Source organism: Dermacentor andersoni, chromosome 11 (assembly GCF_023375885.2).
Source record: "Dermacentor andersoni chromosome 11, qqDerAnde1_hic_scaffold, whole genome shotgun sequence".
NCBI classification, from domain to species: Eukaryota; Metazoa; Arthropoda; class Arachnida; order Ixodida; family Ixodidae; genus Dermacentor; species Dermacentor andersoni.
This window is the reverse complement of record NC_092824.1, coordinates 61,450,075-61,474,444: the sequence shown is the minus strand read 5'-3', so window position 1 is coordinate 61,474,444 and position 24,370 is coordinate 61,450,075. Positions and strand designations below refer to the sequence as shown.

Sequence of the window (24,370 nt, the reverse complement as noted above, 5' to 3'; positions counted from 1 at the left end):
GCTTGCGAAAGGGCAAATGTGAGTGACAAGTTTACTGTCAGGCAATGTTTTTCCTTACTTTTGCTTATCACAAAGGCTCCTGGTGCACAAATGTGAGGTGTGTGAAATTTGCGAAATTGAAACTGCAGAACAAAATTACAGTACTTTGATGAGTTATGGGGAAAAATGCATGTGGTTCAATGGAACAGGGATACGGAAATGAAAAACGTTCATTTTATCACAGATTTTGCGATATTGTGGCTTGGCTGTATAGGTACGATGGCACTTTACCTGAAATACAAAAATGACAGAAATCTTAAATATATAAAAATTATCAGAGTATCATGACAGTACGAAGGAACAATAAATAACACATGTTACAAAAGTATAAATGTAGGGAAGCTGACAAACCTGTCCACATTGTGGCTTCTTATCATGAAGGCAATGTTGAATACATGGTGAAAAGAAATTCGTTGGACGCTAATAATAATGAATTTGGGCAACCTATTTCACTCACTAATTCCATGTTGAAAAGATGATCTCAAAAATTCAGTGTTAACTTTATATTAGGAATATGCCCAGTAGTGAACCTCAGAGCACACTTTACTATGGTTTCCTTGCAGGATCCTTACGGCTGGCTTCTAGATGTTATCAACAAGGTAAGCATTACTTTCTAATTGCTTGGTGTGTTGTCTTGTCCTTGTGCTCTTTGCTTCTGGGTTTGGGAGTTTTACTAATGTTGGCTTTTGGTTTCGTCTGTATCTAGTTTGGGAGTCGTGGTGGCTTCGACAAAATATTGGCCAAATTTGAAGAAAACCTGACTGCAAATGTGAGTCCATTCAGCTTTGTTCCCCTTTTTGTCTTGAGTGCTCACAGTGATAGACTTGTGTTGCTGGCACAAGCAGAAGCTCAAATTAGCAGTATTGATAAGAACCGCATAAATCACACACCTTAGCATAGCCAAATCTGTGATTGATTAACCTATCCTGAAACACTGGATGTAGGACTGCTTGTGGAAGTCAGCACAGCTTTTTGTGGCTCTTTCGTGCACAGAAGTTTGTTACTGTGAGGGAAAAAAAAATGTAATTGAAAAAAGAAAATGCATAAGGGAGACTTAGAAAACATTGTTGAATGAAAATGGTAAGATTGCTTGATAGGAAATTAAATGTTTACAGACAGTTGGTAGATGTAACGACCATGCTGAGTAGGCTCTCTTAACTCACCGTACAACTCAGCAGCAGTCGGGATGTTTCATCAAGCACAGAGTGAAATAGTTTCTTTTTCAACCATCTTGCGCTCTGTTTTGATATTCAGGAGCACAAGGTGGTGGCTATAAAGCCTGCAAAAAATGTTCTTGCGATAGGTGGCAGAGCAGAACCCCATAGAGGAGCCATTGTTGTGCAAATAGGATGCACAAGAACACAGGAGACAGAGCACTACTACACTCACAAGTGATCTGCATGACAGTAACAGCAGGAAACAACCAAATTACCTAACAGCAATTTTGCATCACAGTGGCTTCCTCGGATGTCAAACAACTTGCCCAACAAGTTATTTCGAGTTATTTTCTAAGCGATGCAGTTGGGGATGCGGGTGGGGCCACGAAGTTGACGTCTGCTTCTGTAACCGTTTCTTTTTCACAGGAGATGGCCGCCCTGCTGAATCCCCTGGCTGTGTGTGCCCAGTTCCTCAACCCGGACACGACGTGCACTCTTCTTTCACCCTGCATGAACAAGGCCATCAGCTACATCAAGGGACTCACGGATGACGACCTCAAAAACAAGGCAGGGGTGAACGCTCAACACACTTTCATTCACTCCTCTTTTTGTTTTGTTGGTGTGAGCTTTCGACACGAGTGTGGAGAGAAGCACTGCTGTGCCTCTTATTACTGACAGTGAATGATCACTGCAAGATATAAAATGAAAAATGTTTTGAAGAGGCATCTTGTTTACATAGGCATGCTGTTTCAGACAGAAACAAGAATGTGCCCTGTGAAATGATGTGAAACTCTCATGTTGGTGAAATCAGAGTGGAAAAAATGCAGCAACAGTTTGGAACAGCGTTACGAGCTGTCAGCAGACCAAAGTTGTGTGACGCTCAAAACGCACCAGTCGGACACGAGTCACTTCACTTGCACCCGTGTGCGGCCAGTATTGCCTAACTTATTTCACTTTGTTGCTGGTTTACAACCACTTTGTGCAGCCTTAACTGCTGTTTGCACTCACACTTTATCGCTCTAATGGGGGCACAGCTGGCTATTATGTTTGAAACCAATCGAGGTGCCTACTTTTGTTTAAACTATATTTTATCGTAGTCACGACACGATGATGATTACCACTGGAGAACTGCCACAGTGGTAACATTGCACCGCAACAGCACATGGCTGCTGCTGCGTGTGTTTCTGGAACAGCTATTTCTGTGAATAAAATCACCAGTGTGCTGCGATGCTCACTTGTTTTGTCCATTGTCTGCAGAACATTGGTTCGGTGACCGAGCTCCTGAAGGCGGTCAAGATGCTGTGCGTCTACCTGTGGCCGCAGGAGATAGCGAGCACGAGCACTCTGTGCCTGGACGTCATCCTACGCATGCTCAAGTGCTCGCACTTCAACGCTCGCATGAATGGCCTCAAGGAGGTGAGAATGGCCAGCCGGTTCACCACAGTCACTCAGTGGCTGTGGCATTTGGCTGCTGAGTGGGAGATCGCGGGTTCGACTCCCAGCCACGTTGGCCACGTTCCAATGGGTACAGAAACTAGCAATGCTCGTGTCCTCCCATTGGGTGCATGTAGAAAAAAAAGCAAAAGAAAAAAAGCCAGAATGGTTGAAATTATTGTGGACCTTTCCGCTACAGGATCTCTCGTAGCCCCTATATTGTTTTGATTTGATCCTTGACTAAATCATTCAGTAACCAGCACCAGATGCGGAGGGGTTGTATTCTCATTCACTCACCTTGGGGATATGTACTTTCAGTAAGTGTTGATTGTACGATCCAGTGGTAGTGGACGGGATGAGAAGAGTTGCGCACATCCCATGTGAGTTATTTTCACATCACATCATTCTCAAGCACATTGACTGCATTTGGGTGTTACATTGCACCAACGAGAATGTTTGTTTGACAGTGACAAGCCAAGACTAATGGATCGAGTTGCTATCCACTCGAGCAAGTTAGTCACACCAAATTTAGGCATGTTACTATAATGGCATAAACATATTGACAAAAATACAAGAGCAGCTTCCAGAAAAACATTAATATACCTTTGCTCCACAGTTAATACTTTTTCCCAACAAATTTGCCTTTAATGCTTGGACACTGCCTCACGTGTATCCAGCAACAGTGCTACTAAAATTTGATGCTGGTTTTGAAGGTCCGCTGTCCCATGCACAGAATGAAATTTTTCCTGATCTGCAAAGCTTTCTTACTGAGGTTTCCTTATAGGCTTCAATTGTAGATTCTTGGCTGCTTTTGGGTGGATGGTAAATTTCTATCTTTAGTCAAGCTGCACCTGGCGGATCGCTGCAAAAATGATTTGGTTAGGCACAGTTGGGTCCCACAATTGTATCATAAGCAGTGCAGCTAAGTGAAAACTATCTTGTCATGTGTGTTGCATTTGTCTGCTTTCTTCCCCCGTGCAGTTGATCAAGCTCATCGACGACTGTTCAGCAACAGGCACTTCATCAAAGGCAGCCATTGATGCCGAGCAGCTGCAGAATTGGATGGCAGAGAACAATGTCCTCTCCATCACACTGGAAAGTGAGTTCTTGAGATGCTACCATGGTGTAACATTAGAAGACAGGAAGATGGCTTTATGATTAGAGATTAGGGAAGTGTAGCTCGCGTTATAGGAGGAAAAAGTGGGGTGGGCAGGTCACATAATGCACGGGGCATATACTATGTAGTCATCTACAAAAGAAACAGTAGTGGGGTGCCTAGAGAATGAGATTAGGAAATTTGTAGCCATAAGATGGACTTGGCTCATGTAAGACATGGGTAATTGGAGATCAGCGGGTGATGCCATCATTTTTCAGTGGACATAATATCTGCTGATGGTGGTGATGATAGTAACCAGCTCAGTGGCTCACTGGATGATAGTAACCAGCTCAGTTAAGGCAGTGAGCACAAGTCATCTTGGAAAATTAACATCAGCAGATGGGACCCCAAGGAACAAAAGGCTAAAGACAGATGCAGCGCTGTGTCCATCTGTGGCCAACACCATGCCTGTCTTTTTGGCTATCTTCCTTGTGGACAGGTCTGTTAGCACTGCTTTTTCAAGATGATGAATCACCAACTCGCTCAGTTAATGACGTTAGTGAGCATAAGGTTGCAGGTGCGATACCCGATCGTTACAGCTGCATTACGATCGGTGTGGAATGCAGTAAAGTCACTGTTTCACCCAAAAGGCGAGGCATTGAGAGGGATATCAAAGTATGATACAACTACACAAAGCAATGTTCATAGTTTTATTAACCATGTAAATTGCAGTAAATGTTTGCTTACTAATTAAATTAACAAGCACGATGCCATACGCGCACTGGAAAATGAACCAATGCCACTCAATGACTGCAAACAATAGCTGTCAGAACGCTGTCGGGATGAAGAGTGGCAGCAGCATTGAACGAATGCTTCATGCTGCCCCTTCTTTCAACTCATCTCTGAAACTTGAGGTTATGCAATGTCCTACAGGTGCACAAGAAGACAGCGCACATGAAGCCACCAACCATCTCGGCTCGCCTATTCTTTGTGCCCACCACAGATTAACTTCAAAATAGGGCATGTGGCCCGCACATACACAGAGCCACCCCTTGCAATGCCACAGCCGCGCTAGCAGAGGAGGCGGGTGCTCACCTGCCACCGGTGGTAAAGAGCAGAGGCCTTTTCATTGTCAGGTTCAGCATCATTTGCCATCTGCCAAAGGTTCTGAAATCGGAGATGCCATGACCAAGGGAAGGGTGCACGACGCACTCTCCCTCTTCCCTCCTCTTTTCATGTCTCATCTGTTCATGCAGATGTCAGCAGCTGGGCGGTCAGCACAAGTCACATTAGACTTTTGTGTCCATTCTGCAAATCTAAAGCAAGTCTTGCGAAATGTTACTTAAACCTATAAAAATAGACCGATGTGCATCAAAGAATGGTGTTGGCAATGAGAGGCCGCCTTACGATGTTCACGGCTGCAAAGATGGCAGCCGTGAACATTGTTGGTCCATCCCGTAAACTCTTTCATTGGTGAGGTGGTTTGCCCGCTTTCCAAGTACAGTCAACTTCCAGTAATTCGACGCTGACAGGACCAATGAAACTTATCGAATTATCCGGCAGGTTGAATTAGACAAGACAAAAAAAAAGAAAGCCGACCACCACCATTTTGCATTATTTGCCCAATGCACACACCCCCAAATGAAACGTACACCTATGTGCTATTTGTCCAATTACATTAAAGCTGCTAAAAAAGTTGTAATCTAAAGTGCACCCTATTTTTTAGCAACAAAAATTGGCAGTGTATGTGTTGCACAATGGGCAACCAGTTCCCTAAAGTCAGCTTTGCCACATGGTTTTTTAAGTTTGCTCTTCTGTAATGCGGTAAAGCAGACTAACGCCGTGGAGGCAGTTTTGGTATGGTACCCGATTGCACCGGACAGGCAATTTTCAGCCCACTTTTTTGGGGAAAAAGAGGTGTAAGTTCAAGTCGGGTAAATACTGTAAGAAGACATTGCGAGCTGTGGTTATTGCTTGAAAATCTTCCTAGGGCAGGCTGTAAATATGCATTTTTGATGGGAGTTGACATGTGTTAAATGCATTCATTGTCCCCCAAGCTCTGCTGAGACAGGCATTGACATTAAAGGTGTGGCTATTGGGGTCACCATAGGTGTCAGGCGCATGCAGGCTGACTGATCATGTTCAAATTATCCTGCCTAGGACAAATTTAGGATCAAAATAACAAGTCTTTGGGCCCATAGAAATGCATGGGCGCTGGCCAAGACTTTCGGTTGAGATAGAATTAACTGAAAAATCAAATTAACCGGAGTCTAATTAACGGAAGGCTACTGTATTATGTGACTGCTGCCAATGGATTTGTGCCAGTTCAGCACCAATCTGTAACTTTAGTTGCCGACACCCAATGAACCAGCACCGATTAGGCCTAATGGCTTGACTGATGGCTGCTAAAACAGCATTCGGATTAAGCGTACATGCGTACCAAGCTCGTCTATGCACGTAAACTTATGTAGGGACAGAAAGCTCTGAACTGCGTGGAAATGTATGTGTGAACACCTGTATGCAATACAATCTGCATGCCTTCCAGCAGCTAACCGGCCCAATTTTCACACATGCTTTTGCCATTTCTGAAATATGGGCTGCTTTTGTCACCATTCTCTCTCTGCATCGTGTTATTGCTTCGATCAGTCATGCCAACCACCGAACCTTGTACCAACTGTGGCTGCGCTCCATGAAATGGCTGCACGCCTTCTCACAAATCGCTCAGGGTGTTTCATCGAATATACCCAATATTCGAATAATCGAACAGTAGACATTCGAATCACGAATCTAATTACTCGAACATTCATTTTTCGATAGCTGATTTGTCGAGTATTGCCACACCACTACTTTACACAGAACCTCACGACGATGGCAATGACCACGGTGAAAGTTCGCCTGATGCGCCCATGTAATTGCTATTGCGATAAATACGCTGACGGGCTGATCCTCAATCACACATTAAATGAATCGAGGTGTTCGAAATTAACCCCTTATACCGCAGCACCCGTCATAGCTTTGATGTTGCATTCCATTGCAATCAATCGGTCACCTAGAGCGGCTGTAAAATTTGGGAGAACTTGATTAGCAGTTTCGCTGATCATTGGTTTTAAGGAGACTCAGAGAAACTTCCGCTTTCACTACCTTGTGAGGATTTATGTACTGTTAATGGCATGACAGAAAGTGTGTCATGAACCTGTTACATGTTAAGATAATTGTCTCAACACTGGAGCCACATTTGTAAACAGTGTCATGTGGGAGAACATAGAGCCTTAAAAACTCTGACGCCTGGCCTACCAGCTGATCCTGAAAGAATCCTCATATAAGTCTTAGAAGCTCTCCTCATGAAAGGTGTTGCCTGCATATGCGGTAATCTGTGATTTAGATTCCTTTCACAGAAATGCAAAGGTATGTTTGTGAAGGACTGAAATGATAAGATGAGCGTTTCTGTGTTCACTTCTGTTCAACTGAAGTTTCTTTGCTGACCCTCTCTCTTTTATGTGCTTCCCGATCTCTTTCAGGCAACATAGATCAGGCTCAATACATGGACAAGATTAAGAGTATAATTGAGTTCATCGGGCAGCGACTCTCTCTCGAAGAACTGACAAAGATCTGGTCCATGCAGGTGAGTAGTGTAGTTAGGCATCAATTAAATACCTAAGGTGATTGTCACTGTGAATTAGTTGGCCTATTAATGCTTTAGAGCTGCTGCTGAGCTAGTGAAATGGACGTCGCTTTTCCTGTCTCTGATCGAAGTCTTCCTCAGCAGATGCTTTAGGGTTTGAACTCTGACCTCTTAAGCTGTGGCCTTTGCAGATCTCCCCACAGGCCGTATGTTTCAGAATCTGAACAAGGTTATTGGTCAGAAGTTTTTTGAGGGTCTGGTGATGGTCATGTTTGCCTGTGGGCAGCTAGCCACAAATCATTGGGCTAACAAAATTGCACTAACTCATGGAGTGCCACAATAAAATAAAAGTTACGGGAAAAGTAGACGGGTATCACACTTCCTTTCAATCTGTTGGATGACAGATCAGAAAAAGTGCTGCATCAGCCGTTGGGATTTGGTGCAACTTGTTGGAAACTTGTTGGATGTAGTTGTTAGTATGTATGACTAGCTGTATGATTGTGCAAGTGATTTTTGTGCAGAATAATGAGGTAAAACACATGTGTGTTAAAATGATCTGATCCATCAGATGATTTGCCGGAATGCCTGTTGCTGTATATGCCTGTTGTAACCTGTTGGGTGCTGTTAAAACCTGTTGGAATCTGTTGAAAACCTGTTGGTACAACCAGTCGTACAACAAGTCAGATTGTTCCTACATGCGTATGTCTCAAGCCTAATGCAATTGGAATGTGCAGTGAGCAAAACCAAATTAACATTCTCTCCAATCAGAATATTTTCTTTCAGCTAGATCTGTCATTTAGAGCACTGTCATTTTCAGTATGTGATTGGTGACAACACATCAACGAATCATTTTGCTGCTCATTGGTGGAGTGTCAACCAGTTAGCTTCCGCAGGTACCAACAGTTTGAATCAGAGCTTCCAAAATTATTTGATTGAAGCACTTCATTTCGAAATGCACCGTCTCTGATAAAAGTGTCTGTCAATGCTGATCAAGTTGGCTAGCGGTACCGGGCTTCGCTCCTTAAGAAATGGAAAGAATGAATATGGCCTCTAATTCCTTCAATGGCACTTATGTTTCTGCAGGATCGGCAGAACTGCCAGGTGGTGGACAACATTCACGGCATCATGGCCGCTGCTTCCACAAAGTTCAGCCAGCAGCAGTTCGACCACCTGATCGCCCTCATTGGCAAGGTGGGCACGACACCGTTTGTTCAGTAGTTGCCTTACTTACCGTGGACACACATGTCATGGCGGCATATTTTATTTTAAGGCAAATCGCTTTCCTTGGCTCTTCTGCCCATTTTCGTAGTTGGAGGTTGGACTTCCGGCGCCGATACTGCAAAAGGCACATGCTCTCGCACAATCGAGCTACAGCGCGATTCATCGCCCAACACCAACTACAGTCGAATCTCGATAATTCGAACTCGAAGAGGCCTGAAAATTTGTTCGAATTAAAAGAAGCTAACTGAATGGAGGACTTGTGTGCAGTGGTGCATGTGTGCTGAGCTAACACATGACTGGGAAGTTCCACGAGATTTATTCACACGCATTTACATACTGCAGTCAGTTATTAGGCTAGTATTGATCAGTCTTGGCGCTCATACTGTTTTCAGTGATCGCTCGGCTTACCATTGTTCCTTGAGCGTCCCAGCGGAAATTGATTAGCTTATATCCAGTGCTGATGAACATTGTATTAAATCAGAGGATTGAGTGCACACTCCTGGAACGCTGGTAAGCCAAGCGATCGGTCTGTTGACTTAAGTTGGAAGAACTTAAGACTCGAGGCCCATTTGGGGAACACATCAGTTGTGCTCCATTTTTTGTCCGTGCTTCTTCCTGCAGGCTTGGAGAGGCAGCAGTGACATCACGTGGCGGCGCCTTCTCACCTTCATTGGCAAGCTTGGTAAAGAGAGCAACCAAGGAAAGGTCTCCACCAAGGTCAGTTTTGTTTTCAACTAAGGCAGCAACGACACATAAAAGTCTCAGTTTAATGTTAACTTGGACGCTGATTTGCAGCTGACCTTACTTCTTTATTTTACTTAAGATCACATAGTATTTGAGCACATTACTGCTGCTGCCAGTGTGTGACACACTTATGTTTTTGTCATGCGCTCAAGTGATGTATTGCGGCTATTGGTCGTGAAAACGAGCCACTCCACCTGTAAGGTCAGATCTGCTAGGCCTTCCATGTAATAATTATGTCATTTTTTGCAACATAAAAGTGTTGAGACTAAATGCCACATCAGATTATATGTAAGGTTCTTATATCTTTCTTTGGTATGTGACACACTGCTTTAGTGTTGTGTTCGAGCAATAAAAGATGTCTAGCCATCACGGCATTACCTGCTGTGTATGAAATGGAGCATGTAATGATGTGTCAAGTTCGTTAGCTTACCCAAGTCCACTGCAGGGTGATGACCTTCCTTAGCAATTTCCTGTCACCTCTGCACTTTGTCCAGTCCATGTAATCCTTTTTCATCCTCTCTTCCTTTGGTTCCGTAGTGCTTACTGTAATAGACCGCGGATTATCTGTTCTACACATCACAGGATTGACCAGTGATAAGTGGTACGTAGCAGGCATCAAGTTGCTTAACACTATGTCCTCACTAATTCCAAGGCGTTCCTTACGTGACACCACTTTCTTTCACACAAGTTCTCTTTTCTTTCTCTTGGTCCTACACTCTCACCTTTGTCATGCACACGGCCAACAGAGTCGCACCTCACCGTTCGGGTCGACCTTGTCCCCTCATCTGGCCCTGTTTCCTCTTTGTTCCCCATGACCCCCCCTCCTCCTGCATTAGCTGTTGGACCTTCTGTGGGAGCTCCTGCACCTGAACTCGCTTCCCAAGCCCCATGTTGAGCAGTTTGTCGAGGAGTTCTTCAGCATCCTGTCGGAGATGGGCAACAGGGACAGCGCAAAGCGGCAGTACGTTGGCCGCTGCGTCGACGACATCAAAAAGGTAATGCAGCGGAGTGTCTGTTTACTACGTATCGTAATATTTATAATTGGTGACAATTAAAGAATGCAGTTGCAAATGTACTACAATCCAATTCAGAAGACAGTTTACATAGATGTGATCGTGATTTCAATTAATGGGGAGGTCATGGTTGAGGCACAGAGGCCAGCTGCAGTGCTATTTTGTGGGCGGAATTCGAGCTGAATTCTTATGGCAGATTCAGATCATTCTTACCGCGCTCCAACTCAGATCAGAGCAACGTAGAGCTCTAGATTATAGCCAGAAGAAGCATGCCTTAGCCAATCATTCAGCTTCTCTTCAAATTATTCGCAGCTCAGAAGCAAAAATATGTCAGTGCTCCTCTTGTTGTAAATAAACATGGTGGACTAATAAGCACGCACCCACTGCCACAGAAGGTGCCCACTGACAAGTGTCAGAAGCCATGAGTCTGTAATTTTGTTGTACTTCGAGGTGAACACACCTCAGAGTGCTTGTAGCCAGAGTGCAGCGCTTCGAAAGAACTAGGCAAATGGGCTCCAAATGCTCAGTTTCAACCAGTCTAATGTAAAGCGTGCCACCAGAGCACTCTAGAGCGCTTGAAAGCGATAGGATTACATTGTCATCGAATGTCAAGTTGCCACTCAGTGTGTCAAAAAACATCCTTCACCTGAAAAAGCTGGGTGGCCAATGGCCCAGTACAAACGCAAAAGAAGCTCAACTATGCAAGAATTACAACGGTACCAGTACTCGACGTGCTCTGTAAAAGTGTGCCAGTGTCTCATGCTTAGCACATGTCACTGACAGGCATGTGCATTCTCTAACATAGATGTGCTAACAGGTAAATGCCTCCTGGGGGTACTGCAGGTTACGTCTAGCGTGCACTTGTAAATCCTGACACTTTGTGGTGTCAGGATTTCTGCATGGTTGGGTATCGTTCGGTGTATATTTTGAAATTTATGTTGTGGGAGTGAGCAATGTTTTGTGGGGGAGGGTATGATATGCTAAGTGTACATTTGCGTACATAAATGGTTACCGCGTTAAAGAAAGGAATTGTCTGCAGTAATTTGTTGATAAGAGTCGCTTCCATATTAGCCAGGCAGAAACATAAATTGGAATAAACAGTGTGAGATTGCATTAGCCGTGTAATCATAGCGTATTAGCATTGGTATAGTATAAAATTATTATAATTGTTGATTGCCGGGAACTAGTCGTTCATCCATTGCAGCAGCGATTGAGCACAGTACCCTAACAGGTTATTGCTCGCATAGCTTCATTCACCCATTTCCCAAACTCTTGCAGTTAAAAACAATGTACAGCGCAAAGGACAAGGACTGCGGGAGACGACATACACTGCGCTGGCTTCCAACATTCCTGTTGGAAGGTTGTTGGAAGCCAGCGCAGTGTATGTCGTCTCCCGCAGTCCTTGTCCTTTGCGCTTTATGTCGTTTTTATCATGATTTACCAACTAGCCCAAGCAACCACCCTAGTTCACTCTTGCATTGCCTTATTATTATTTTCTTTTTCTCTAGCATTCCTGGAGAAATATCACGCAGGCATCTCGCTTTCTGGAGGTTCACTAGCTCTTGTCATTGGCCAGCGCTACGCTTTTGTCAGCGGTAGTCAACAGGGTGAGGTGGGAAAGCGAATTGAGCACCACCTACTGAGTGATGTAGGAGGCAAAACGAACACTCGTAAAGTGGGATGCCTGCGCTGTCTCGCACCTGTCGCTTCAGCATAGACTGCAACTCTTTGTGGCTTCATTCTTCTGAGTGCTTAAGGCAATTTTCATGACATTTCAGTATGGTATATTAATTAAAATCATCAATGTATGCATCTTGATAGTGTATGACCACTACTGGTTTTCTGCTGCCATTTTCAGAACATGTGTGTGATTCCTGCTCTAAAAATGTTGCGGCACATCAGTGGGGCCAAGGGAACCACAGGTAGCAAAGGTCCACCATACAAGCAAGACAAGGTAAGCTCCTTTTCTGTCTGTCTCTTTTCTAATTGCCATAGCAATTATAGTCGAATCCACTTGTAATGATGCCGGTTTTAACAATATATCGGTTATAACAATGAGAAGCTGCTGCACCATCCACTTTTGTATGTTTTCCAAGGTGAAATAACCCGCTTACTACAATGCCCTAATGCCGCATTACCGGTTATAACGGTGAAGTCTGGCTGCAGGGTGTAAGGTAGCGAAATGCGAAATCCTTGGAAAAGAAAGTAAGAAAAATAGAAATTTGAGCCGCTGCACGATGGGCCGCTGCTTCAACAGCCGCCGCGCACTCATTTTTCAGCCGTCTTCGCACGCCTCTCTCCCGTCGCCCTTCCACCCCTCCGAACACGAATTGGCTGTGCTCATAGCCTTGAGCCGCCCCACCCTCCAAAACATGAATGGACCGTGCCAACTGCGCTGCTCGTAGATTACTTGCATGTTGCTTGCTGGCTCCTCCTCATTCAGCTCGTTTCTGGAAACAGCTTAATCACTCACGTTCGTTTTTGTTGGTTGCGTGGAAATCGTTCCTGGCCACGCGGTTTCACAACCTCGTTTGACCAACAGTTGGTTTGACTCGCCGCCGAAACGGAACATGGCTGATACGCCTGCTGATCATCGGCAATGCACGACGTTGCCGGTGAAAAGAAAGCGCATGGCTATAGACTTGGAAACTAAGTGCTTCTAACCGATTAGGCAATCGTCGCGAACATGCTTGCATCAGATAGCGACGTCGATGACGCCAGTGATGACGCAGTAGGGCAGGCTGCCTCAGTGTTGTCCTCACAGGAGGCCCGGCAGATGATTCAGTCCTTCCGAGGCTTCATTTTTACGAGGAACCTTCCGCTGCACTATGTGGGGCACCTGGATGCCTTGGAGAAAGATGTTGGCAAGCTTCGCGTATAGCATGCAAGGCTGACGGACATGGGGTTTCTCGTGCAAGCCAGTGAGAAGTACCTGGCGAGATGCTTGTGGCGATCTCACCTCAGCGTTTCTTCTGCATTTCTCAAGCTGACAGGCTGCCATGGCAACCTTCTCACATTTTATAAAAGAGCCCTTTTGGGGCCACCAAAGCAATGCCTCAGCTGTGCTCGCATATCGCTTGCCACCCATGACCCCTCTTTGCAGTTGTTATAGCAGTGCCATTCCTTAATGTCGACAGCCGCGGCTTGTTGCATGCGATGAGAGTGCCCAGGGAGCAGTTGAACGAGTGAACACAATCAGCAGCCGGATGGAGGAAGGTGGTGGGGAGGGGCACTGGCCTCCCCACCAGTATAGTTTTCTCACATCAGCTAGCTCTGCCATCCCCCTATTTTGATTTTTTCATGCAACCCTGCTGTAACTATTATCGGTCATAACAATGGAATTTTCGTGGCACTTGAATGTTCTTATAAGTGAGTTTGACTGTATAGGGACACTCCAATTGCATTTTTGCTGTTGCCGTGCCATGATGTTCAGTATAAAGTCCAAATGCTTTGTCACTCCATGTGGTACTCCATATGTGCAAGTGAAAGTATGCGAGGGAAACTGACGATCGTGGCTCAATCTAGTGCACGAAGAAGAAAGCAGAGAGCAGACGCACCGCCTTCCGTCACACAGAAGGCTGTGAGGGGATTGGAGGGAGAGGGCAGCAGTGTTGTACTGCAGCAGGAACTTCGCATTTCGCCACTGGGTGCAAGGGGAACTGTTTGCAGCTCAATCTCTCACGCTATATATTGAGGCAGCGTGGTAGGGAGGGGGTGGTGGCTTCGACTCTGCCAACAAGTGTGTACATTATATGGTCATGTGCACCCTATCTTGAAAAAGATCTGCAGACACCTCATACCTTTGCGTTTGCTGTGTGCTCGCCACTTTTGCGTTGAAGTATCAGACCGCACGAAGGTCACTTTGCTCGCTGCTGTTGCTGCGTTGCTCGCACCAGCAGTTTGACAGCGAGTGTACACACTCATTGAGTGTGATGTGTGCATGTTTGCTCGTGCGCGCTGACGCCATATCCTTCTTAATTGAGTTAGTAAGCGAATGTTTCCAAGTTTATATGGCCGACAAAAGTACTATCCTTGCTTCGTATAGCTGTGCACTAATTTGCTATCGCAATCGTTGCTTCGCCTTGCGGGCGAAACTGTGACTTTTTCTCAGTAACTGTCACTTTTCCTTTATTCTTCTGATCTTTAGTCCATGTTTCTTGTGGAATAGTGGCACATTGATTGGCTATTTTGCAGGCTGAATTTATCTTGTCGTCATGATGGACATTTCATTGTGCCATTACTGTTCCATTAGTAACACTAATGCCTCTGCCAGGTGCTGAAAGTGCATGTGTACTAAGTTGTAGACCATTTTAACAGCGCATCCTGGCTGCCATAATCTCTGAGCTTGTTAACGGGGCCCACAATGTGCAGTGCTGTGGCGTATTCTGAAGCAGCCAGACGACTGCAGAGACATGCTGGCGGAAATTTTCCAGCCAATTGAAAATTAAACAAAAACAAAATTCAAGCAGAAACCATCTCATGATGAATGTTGACGTTAATGTGATTGGCGTTGACGCACTGTAGCGACACACCGCATTGCCATCGCTGAACCGCATCATGTATGAGAAGTAGGGGTGTGCGAATATTCGGAAAGTTTGAATATTATCGAATATTATGTTTTTAATATTCCATTGGATTCGAAAAATATCTATTCGGAAATTTTCGAATATTCAGTTGAATAAGAATGTTCAAATCAAATCGAATATATTTCTGGCTGTGTGGGAGAAAACACGGTTCTTCGCATTTGTTTCTATCTAATCTAAGGGTATTGGGCAATATTGTGCTGAATTAATGATAATTTCGTGCTGCTAGTGAAATTTCACCTGTAAAGTATACTTAGCCACCAAACGTCGTGATGTGCGGGAAAGCCAGCTTTTCAGTAGCAATGGGCACAGGCTTTGGGACGAGCACTTTGGCAGCGCTACCCCCAATCTGATCTTATTGCTTGTTAGCAAATGGGCTTTTGATATTTTGTAGAAATGCACAGCTTAGCAAAAGCAGACAGCTAGTGGGAATTACTCAATTTTTCCAAGCTAACATGTGCCAAATACACAATATTTTAGTATAACTGCTTGCTAGTCTAATTTTTACCATTGCCAATGCAACTGAAATGTTCCAACTTGTTCAAATAACCAGACTTGCTAATAAATGCATGTGCCTATAATTATTCAATATTCATTTCGATATTCGAAGCTAATTTTGATATTTGCGCATCCTCAGTCTTTATCCTCTAGTTTCACATTATTTGAGTTCCTTATCTTGTTAAGTGTTAAATGAGTAACAAAAATCAGTGTCCTCATATGCATTGTGGAGAAATGATTGTTTGACAGCCCAGCTTTTCTTGAAAGTGCAATGCCCATTGACTGCAATCAAAATGATCTAGACACGAAAGGTATGCAAGCAACAAAAGCTGGCTGGAGCAGAATAGACGAGACTTGATAGTTACATTAGGCTAAAAGTTTATTGCTTTATTTCTTTTTGTTTCTTTCAGTTCATTTTCAGTGAGCTGAATAGGAGTCATGACTTTGTCAAGCTTGTCTCGACCAGCCTGTCAACGTGTCACCGGGAGGCAGTAAAGCTGGCCAACGGAAAGTCAGTCCTGCCCCTGGTGCTAGTTGACGGCATCTACTCCCATCAGGAGGTGAGTGTGAAAGTCGCACCGTGCCGCCTGGCCACAGTGGCGGATGTTATCGGCGCAGACATGTCCACATGCGCTATTCTGGACATGTTGGTGAATTCCGCCATATTGTTGAATTTGCCGTCTTAGTCAGCTCTGATTGGCCCAGAAGGGTTCTATGGCCTCTCTGATTGGCTGAAAAGGCCACCATTAAAGAATGTACTTTCTTGCATGTTTCCTCAGCAGGCGTTTCAAATGTTACAAACAGTCATCCTTTCAACAGATGCTTGCACAGCATAAAAAAGTACACAGGATAAGGTTTGGGCTTGAGGCATTCCATAGGCAGTTGGCGGAACATCCATTTGGGGAATATTGTATATTTTTGTTGAAAGCGCTTGATTATTAGGAGAGAAAAGAAAGGCATCAGTTGACTTTCTGAATTTTGCACCCAGATCATTGCACCAATGCTGTCAACAAGGCATCACAGATTTCGTAGTATTTTAACTTAGTAGTCCGACCTCTTTGTTTCAGCAACTGCTATACTGCTGAAATTTTCTAGCCTGATTATTTCCTTGTGGAGGTCGCAGTTGATGACTCTGGCCAAATTTATTAGGGAAGCGTCAGCAACAAAGTGGCTTAGTGTACAACTTGTCCTTGGCTTCTGACTAGCTCACATTCTGAACTCGAGGCTCTCTTTTTTTGTCGATCCTTTGGTGTACTCTCGGCTGCAACCACTAGTAGTGCAGTTGCAGGTCCCTTCCCTCTAGTACACAGCACAGTGGTGAAAACAGTTTGCAGAAGTATTGCATAGTGTAGAAAGTCTGAAATGGCAATACATTCAACTTCCATTAATTTGTCCCTGACGGGACTGACAAAATTGAACAAATTATCTAGTGGGTCGATCAAACAAGATGCAGGAAAAACACCAAAACACACCACTGACTCATTTGGGTATTTGCTTTATTAAACGGCCTCTTACCAGGCCTTAGAAAATTTCACTTATATGCTGGAAGTTATGTACCCTCTAGGGAGCGTTCTACCACAAGAATTTTTCGAATTGGTTTATTAATAGCGGAAATAGCAATATTTCAGTGCCGTGAACCAGGGATTTCAGGAGGCAAGCTTCATTGCCAACATAAACACTCTCTCCACTTGCCCCGTCTAGCTTCCGCAGTGAAATACCTTCCCTGCATTCTCCCATACCGGAGCTCGTGGATCGTGTGATGCATATGTCACTGGCCCCACCTTCTTTCTTTCTTTCTTTTTTCTTCGCCTTTTTTGCTGTGCGTTGGACTACCATTGACGGTGTCGCACGCAAGTTGTTGCGTTGGTCTCGTTTCGCATTGTGCACGATTTTGCATGCTGTGCATGAGAACACCTGGCTAGCGATATAAGTCATTGCTACACGAACATTGAGGCAGACACGAGCGGATCACAGAGCTTGATTGTGCACTGGAACATGGTAAAACATGACATAGTTTCGTTGTCTGCCTGCATTACTGCACGACATGGGAACAAGCAGACGAAATGGAAGTACATCTCTCGTGCTGCAGCATGAAGTAAAGCAAAAGCACATGGACGTTCGGTTTCTGTGTTTATTATTTCTCTAAACTTTAATTCGTCTAGTGAAGCAACAGACGACACAAATATCATACGTTGCCTTGAATATTTCTCGAAATCATGTGTCACTATTAGCGACGTCGCGGCACAGACATGTACATAGGCACACTTGCACTTATACGTCAACCCTACAGCTTAGACTACACCACCTAGTCTAGGTTGTGTTGGCTTGTAGCGCAGCGCCCTCGAGAATAAGGATAAACTGCATTCGGTGTGAAATTTCCGCTCTTTCCGCGGTGCGTAGGCATGTAATACTTAGCAGACACAATTGTTAGCGCACATTGTATGCACTACACTTGTCAGCTCAAAATGGCCAGACCTGGTGAGGGGCCCTTTAACGCACGCACGAATCAAGCGAAAGGTCACTTTCTATATGTCCTGTGGGGATCGCACGCGCATCCCGATATCTCCGGAGCGGCCACGCGGTTATCACGCGATAATCACGTGCTCGCTCGCGGAGGGTAGCGGGGAGAGGGCACCTTCGCCGCTCCCGCTGCTCTTCGCGCCTGGCCGCGACGCTGCAGCCAAGGCACCCCGTTCCCTCCTTTCCCTTTCTTGGAACCGGGGAGACTCCCTCTCCGCCGCTCGGGGAGAAGCGCTATTCCCCCGATGCACCGTTGTCTTTCGGCTGAAGAGCTTGCGACAGGCCGCATCTCAACTCAGCCGCTGAGACCGCCGCACGCCGTCCCCCTGTTGCGCCCGGCCTTTGTGTGCGACTGACCGCCCCAGGGCCCGAGCGCGGATCCACTCTGGGTGAGCTGAACTCTTATCAGCCTCTTTTGTGGTTCCCACATTGTGCGGTTTGTTTCACCCCAGACGTGCGGAATGCTCCGCCGCTGTGGTTGTTTTGTGTTGTATTTGTATGTGTTGTTGCTGTTGTTGTCTGTTGGTATCCTTGTACTCTAAGGTGAATAAACACCTTAGGTCGAGACTCACCCTGTCCCCCCTGGCCTGAACCCGCCGTGGTCGCAACTCACTGCGAACCGCGGGTTAGGGGTCACAGCTCTGACTGCTAGGGCTGCTGCGAAAGTGCTGGCGAGCGACTGCCGCTCCATCGGCGCTGTGCGATCCAGAGAAGGGTCAGGTGCGCACGCGCGAGCCTGAGTAATACCCCTATATTTGGCGCCCAACGTGGGGCCAGAGGTGTGACAGGTTGAGTCTGTTTGTGTGAGTGATTGCCACCACACGAACGAACCATGGCAGCATACGGGGCTGACTTACAGCCGTTGTATACGCTGTCGCAGGTTGCTACCAACAGGCAACAATTCGAAGCGGCGGTAACTGCTACCGCTCAGTCATGCCCTGCGGCGAACGTTAGCCCTGGGAATTTGATAAGCTTCGAAGAGGGTAGCGCTACACACGAGGCGCTCTCTCCGGCAGGATGTACCCTTGGAGGCGTGAGGCACATTACGCCGAACCCTTCACCAGAGTTTGCGGAGAGCATGGAGCCACTGCGGCACACTTGCTCAACGCGTCCCGCTCCTGTGCCAGGCATTACTGGCCAGAGCGAGCCTCAGCAGGCACTGTTGCACGATGCGATGCGCTTGATTGAGAGGTTGACAGGTGCCGTGCAGAACACTCTGCTGACATCTGCCGCCGCTGCTAGACCGAGAGTGAGGGTGGACTTACCCACCTACAGCGGGTATCATGATTCAGTTAGCGTCAACGAATACCTCGATCGCGTGCTGACTTACCAGCGCGCAATGGGGCTGTCCGATGGCGAGATACTGGAACGCGTCGTACCAGTGTCGTTAACTGATCACGCTGCCCGCTGGTTCCGGCTTACTGGCCACCGGTCTAGCACACTGGCCGAGTTCCGAGCGACCTTACGCGAGGAATTCCTGCCCGCAGATTACGAGCGTCGTCTGCGGCGCGAGTTGGAGCTACGCACTCAGCATCCGGACGAATCCTTGCTCGAGTACGTAAGGGCGATGGACGAACTCTATCGTACCGCTGACCCTACTGCTCCGAACTGCGATAAGGTGGAGAGAGTCACGCGACAAGCTCATCCCACCTTCGCAGCGTACCTAAGAGGCAGCAATTTCAGGGATTTGGATGAGCTGGCCTCGGAGGCAAAGCGCATACAGGCGGACATACTCGCCTCGCGCTCATACCGACCTCCACCCCCAGCGTCGAGGGCACTTGAGCCGCGATGCGCGTGGAACGGGGACACTTTCCGCACTCGTTCCGGTGGAGATGGTGCGGTTGCCTTCAGTGACGGGCAACTGAGAAACGGTTGGGACTTATCTGACCGGGCTCTCGACCCGTACACTTATGCCATGCGTGCAGCATGCGCTGCCGATGGCCGAGGTATGCAGAATCGTGGTCGACATGCCGGCTCGATGATGTCAGAGCAGAGCGTGCCTGCAAGGGAGCAGTCGATAGAGAGGAACAACGGTCAAACGGCGCGAGGCACTGGACGCCAAGCCCGAAAACGGCCGGCTCTCCTCTGTTATCGGTGCAACCAGCCAGGGCACTTCGCCCGGGATTGCAGACAGCCTGCGAACCGAGAGCACGCGCTTTCGGGAAACGAGCGGGGCCGCCGGTGAGCAACGCTGCATGGCCGGCGGCGGTTACAGCGGTGCGAAGTGAGACACATGAACTCCTTGCCCCGCTGGCTTGTCGTTTTGGATTACCCAGCGACACGCCAGCGCCGCTCATAGAGGTTACAGTCGCCCGGCGCAGGTTTTTTGCGCTGTTAGACACAGGAGCAAGCGCTTCACTATTTGGCGACGAGGTGTGTGAACATCTCCGTCGGAACGCTATCCGACTGAGAGAGAGTAATGTGACCTTCCGACTCGCCAGCGGCACGGCACACGCGAGCTGTGCTGCTAGGCTTGTGGTGCGGTGGGAGAAACGGGTGAGGCGACAGCGCCTCGCTCACCTTCCCGGCCTGTCGGTTCCTATAATTCTTGGTAGAGACTTCCTCGCCAAGACGGGCATTGTTATTGACGTCTGCAACGGAGGATATAGGGAGCGAGCATGTGGCACCCTGAAACCTTTCGTTTCATTTCAAAAAGCGTCAGAGACAACTTCGTTCGATGATGCTTCGCGCGCAGACCGACCAAACGATTGCCCGAAAAGGTCCCTCAGAACGGTTGCGGCCGGGTCGAAATGCCGTCCGGCCAACCGCACTGAGAAAAGAGGCGCGGAGGGGAACTGCTCCCCTCCCGCACAGCCCATAACCCGCGCTGCGGTGCAGACTGTGCCGCAGTGAGGGGCGAACGATACCACCCGCTGCTGGACGACTCAAGCAGTTTGTCGGGGGAAGAAAAGGCTCGCCTCTCATCGCTTCTGACTGAATATGACGCCGTATTCACAGAGCGGCCTGGTTGCACTACGCTATACAGGCACAAAATTGAGACAGGCGACGCCTCTCCGTGGAAGTGTAATCCTCGGCCGGTGAGTTTGGCTAAGAGGAAAGCACTAGACAGCGCTCTGGACGAACTGCTCGATACAGGCGTTGTTGAAAGGTCGGACAGCCCATGGGGTTTTCCTGTGGTGTTGGTTCCTAAAAAGGATGGGACGCCCCGCCTTTGTGTTGACTATCGCCGCCTGAACGAGGTGACACGCAAGGACGCATATCCGCTTCCTAGCATTCCCTCGATCGTATCCAACGTTGGCGGAGCGAAGTACTTCACTACGCTCGATGCAAGCAGAGGATACTTTCAGGTGGAGGTAGATCCCTGTGACCGAGAGAAGACTGCCTTCACTTGTCACAGGGGACTTTTCCAGTTTACCCGTATGCCATTCGGACTTGTCGGTGCGCCTGCGACTTACCAGCGCCTGATGGACCGTGTCTTGGGTGACGCAAGGTGGCACCACGCTCTTGCTTACCTGGACGATGTTGTGGTATACTCGCGTACCTTTGATGGGCACTTACGCCATCTCAGGGACGTGTTGGAGCGTCTGAGGTCTGCGGGGATAACGCTAAACCCGACCAAGACCCAGATTGCAGCAACCCGAGTAACGCTACTGGGGTTTAAACTTGATAACGGACGCCTTCTACCGTGTGATGACAAGGTTCAGGCATTATTGAACTACCCGTCACCGGCAGACATAGGCGGACTGAGACGCTTTTTGGGGCTGGCGAACTTCTATCGACAGTTCATCCCAAACTGCGCTGCACTGCAAGCCCCCTTGACAATGCTGTTGAGGAAAGGTGAGCAGTGGAGGTGGGGTCCCGAGCAAGAGGAGGCACTGCGCAACCTCGTAAAAGCGCTCGTGGAAACCACCGAGTTAAGGCTACCAGACTTGAACAAAGAATTTGTCATTCATACGGACGCCAGCGACCTTGGCCTAGGAGCGGTTTTGCTCCAACAGCACGAAGGTAGCTTGCGCCCGGTAGCTTTTGCCAGCCGCTCTTTGACTCCCGCAGAGAAAAATTACTCCGTGACCGAAAAGGAATGTCTGGCGATCATTTTCGCTCTCAAAAAGTTCGACTACTATATTGATGGAGTCCCATTCATAATTGAGACCGATCATATGGCACTAACTTGGCTTAGGCGCTTAGGAGAGCCGAGCGGCCGGCTCGCGCGATGGGCACTTCTCCTGCAGCGATACGATTTTACCGTTCGCTACAGGAGAGGAAAGAACAACGTTGTGGCGGACGCACTTTCGCGCGCGCCCGTTGACTGTGAGAAGAGTAACATTACTACTCAACTCACCTTGCCCGAAACTGAGCTTGAGAGCGGACTAACCGCTGCGACGATTGAGGGTGTCAGGAGGGGTAACATTAATACCCATCGTGACTCCTCAGTGACTCAGCCTAAGAGCAGAGTAACTGCTACAATGCTCGACGGCGCTGGTCCCGAAGGAAGGGCAGACGAACCCCCTTCGCAGGACGAAAGCGTGAACCACTTGGACTGCGTCAGTTCAGTGGGGAGCGTGTTCGGCAGAAAGGAGCTGTTAGAGGCACAGCGGGAGGATCCGTTTTGTAAGAAAGTGTTTGAGGGGCTCCGGGAGCCCGGCGGCGCGGCCGCGGCGCACATGGACGCAGCTGGTATTGCTGTGGGTGCGCGGCGCTCCGAAACAGCTGGTATTGCTGTGAGCGCGTTGGATTCCTACCTGCTAGACTCTGACGGCGTCCTGCTGAGATACATTCCCGCGGAGAAGGATACACATGAGTCCTTCAAAGCGGTGATTCCACGCACGCTGAGAGGAGCACTTTTACGCTACTTTCACGATACGTGCCTGGCTGGGCATGCAAGTGGCCCTAAGACTTATCTGAAGTTGTGCCGCTTTGCTACCTGGCCGGGAATGAAGCGGGATGTGATGCGCTACGCCCGCTCTTGCAACGTGTGCCAACGCGTGAAGCCGCGTGGTGGACGCCCAGCCGGGCTCATGCAGCCGATCAATAGCCGAACACCGTGGCAAATTGCGGCATGTGACGTCATGGGACCTTACCCCAGGACACCGAGCGGGAACCGATTCCTTCTCGTAGTCACAGACCATTTCAGCAAGTGGGTGGAACTGTTCCCCCTACGGAAGCTGACGGCACGCGTAATCATGGGAAAGCTGATCGAGGTGTTTACACGATTCGGCTATCCTGAGCAGCTGATAACGGACAATGCGTCCTACTTCACTGCCAAACTCTTCGTGGACTCTTGTGCAGCTCTCGGCATTAAGCACAGGAGAACAACCACGTACCATGCCCAGGCGAATCCCACTGAGCGTGTGAACCGCAACATCAAGCACATGCTAGTTGCATTTGCGGGGACGCACAATGAGTGGGACGCTTGTCTTCCTGAAATTGGATTTGCTATCAGGTCGACAGTGAATAGATCGACTGGGTATACACCCGCCACCCTCAACCTTGGGAGGGAGCTGTTGAATCCGGTAGAACTTACTCTACAGGAACGAAGCAGCACGGAACTGGTTGTTTCGTCGGCACGCGCCGATTATGCGACTGGGCTGCGCGCGAAGGTAACGGAGGCTTTACGAAAAGCGCGACGGAACCTGAGCACTGCACGTGCCGAGCAGAAAGCGCAGTACGACCGCTCTCATCGGGAAGTTCACTACAAAGTGGGCGACCTGGTGTTGCGGCGGAATCACGTCCTGAGCGACGCCAGTAAGAAATTCTCAGCTTCTCTGGCGCCGAAATGGACAGGACCGTACCGGGTGCGAGAGACTGTCTCTTCGCTCGTGTACAGGCTGGCGGACTTGAAGTTAAGACCGATCAGCCGACCGGTGCATGTCTGCGATCTCAAACCCTACTATGACAGAGGGAACGAGTGGCCCGAGGAGAATGCTCTCCCGCGCCCGCAGGCAGCGGCATCGGGTGGCACGGCTCGACGTTCGAGCCCGGTGCGGCATTATAACTTGCGATCTCGGCAGAACTAACTCTGTCCGGTTCGCGGAGGCTATTTTATTGTGCGCGATATCGGGCGGAACGCTCCTCCGATGTCTAGCATGCAGGCTTCCAGAGCGAGCACGCGCTTTCTCTTTGGAAGAAGCGAGAGGGGCTAACAGAATTGTCGCAGCGGCAGACCGCCCGTCGGGAGCCGTGCAACAACCATCAAGCAAAAAGGAAAGACCGTCTCCGCTGCCGGTGCGGACGAGCAGGCCGTAAGAAGTCAGCAGCGCAGTGCAGGCAACAGGAGGCGAGAAAAGATCCTTCGGCGGCTAACATCGAGGTGAGAGGTGCAGCGGGCGACTTCCGGTCCGGAATGGTTGCAGCGGCGCAGAATTCGCCGAACCGCGCCGCAGAACTCAGCGACCGAGTTGCGAGCCCCGCAACCAAGTACCCAGCCTCAAGGCCGAGCGAAAGACTTCACCCGCAGGGACAGAGTGGACCCCTGTTGCGCA

General features: G+C 48.1%; 1 protein-coding gene across 1 annotated transcript in view; it reads left to right on the top strand.

The window, feature by feature from the left end:
* LOC126517525 (ubiquitin carboxyl-terminal hydrolase 24-like) overlaps positions 1-24,370 on the top strand; it is a 116,135-nt gene that overhangs the window by 9,784 nt on the left and 81,981 nt on the right. The window contains exons 6-16 of the mRNA XM_072285197.1: positions 603-638; positions 746-808; positions 1,623-1,769; positions 2,415-2,612; positions 3,612-3,729; positions 7,245-7,348; positions 8,432-8,539; positions 9,191-9,286; positions 10,150-10,308; positions 12,185-12,280; positions 15,818-15,967. Of these exons, the coding sequence (XP_072141298.1) occupies positions 603-638; positions 746-808; positions 1,623-1,769; positions 2,415-2,612; positions 3,612-3,729; positions 7,245-7,348; positions 8,432-8,539; positions 9,191-9,286; positions 10,150-10,308; positions 12,185-12,280; positions 15,818-15,967 (1,275 nt within the window). The remainder of the gene's footprint in view (positions 1-602; positions 639-745; positions 809-1,622; positions 1,770-2,414; positions 2,613-3,611; positions 3,730-7,244; positions 7,349-8,431; positions 8,540-9,190; positions 9,287-10,149; positions 10,309-12,184; positions 12,281-15,817; positions 15,968-24,370) is intronic.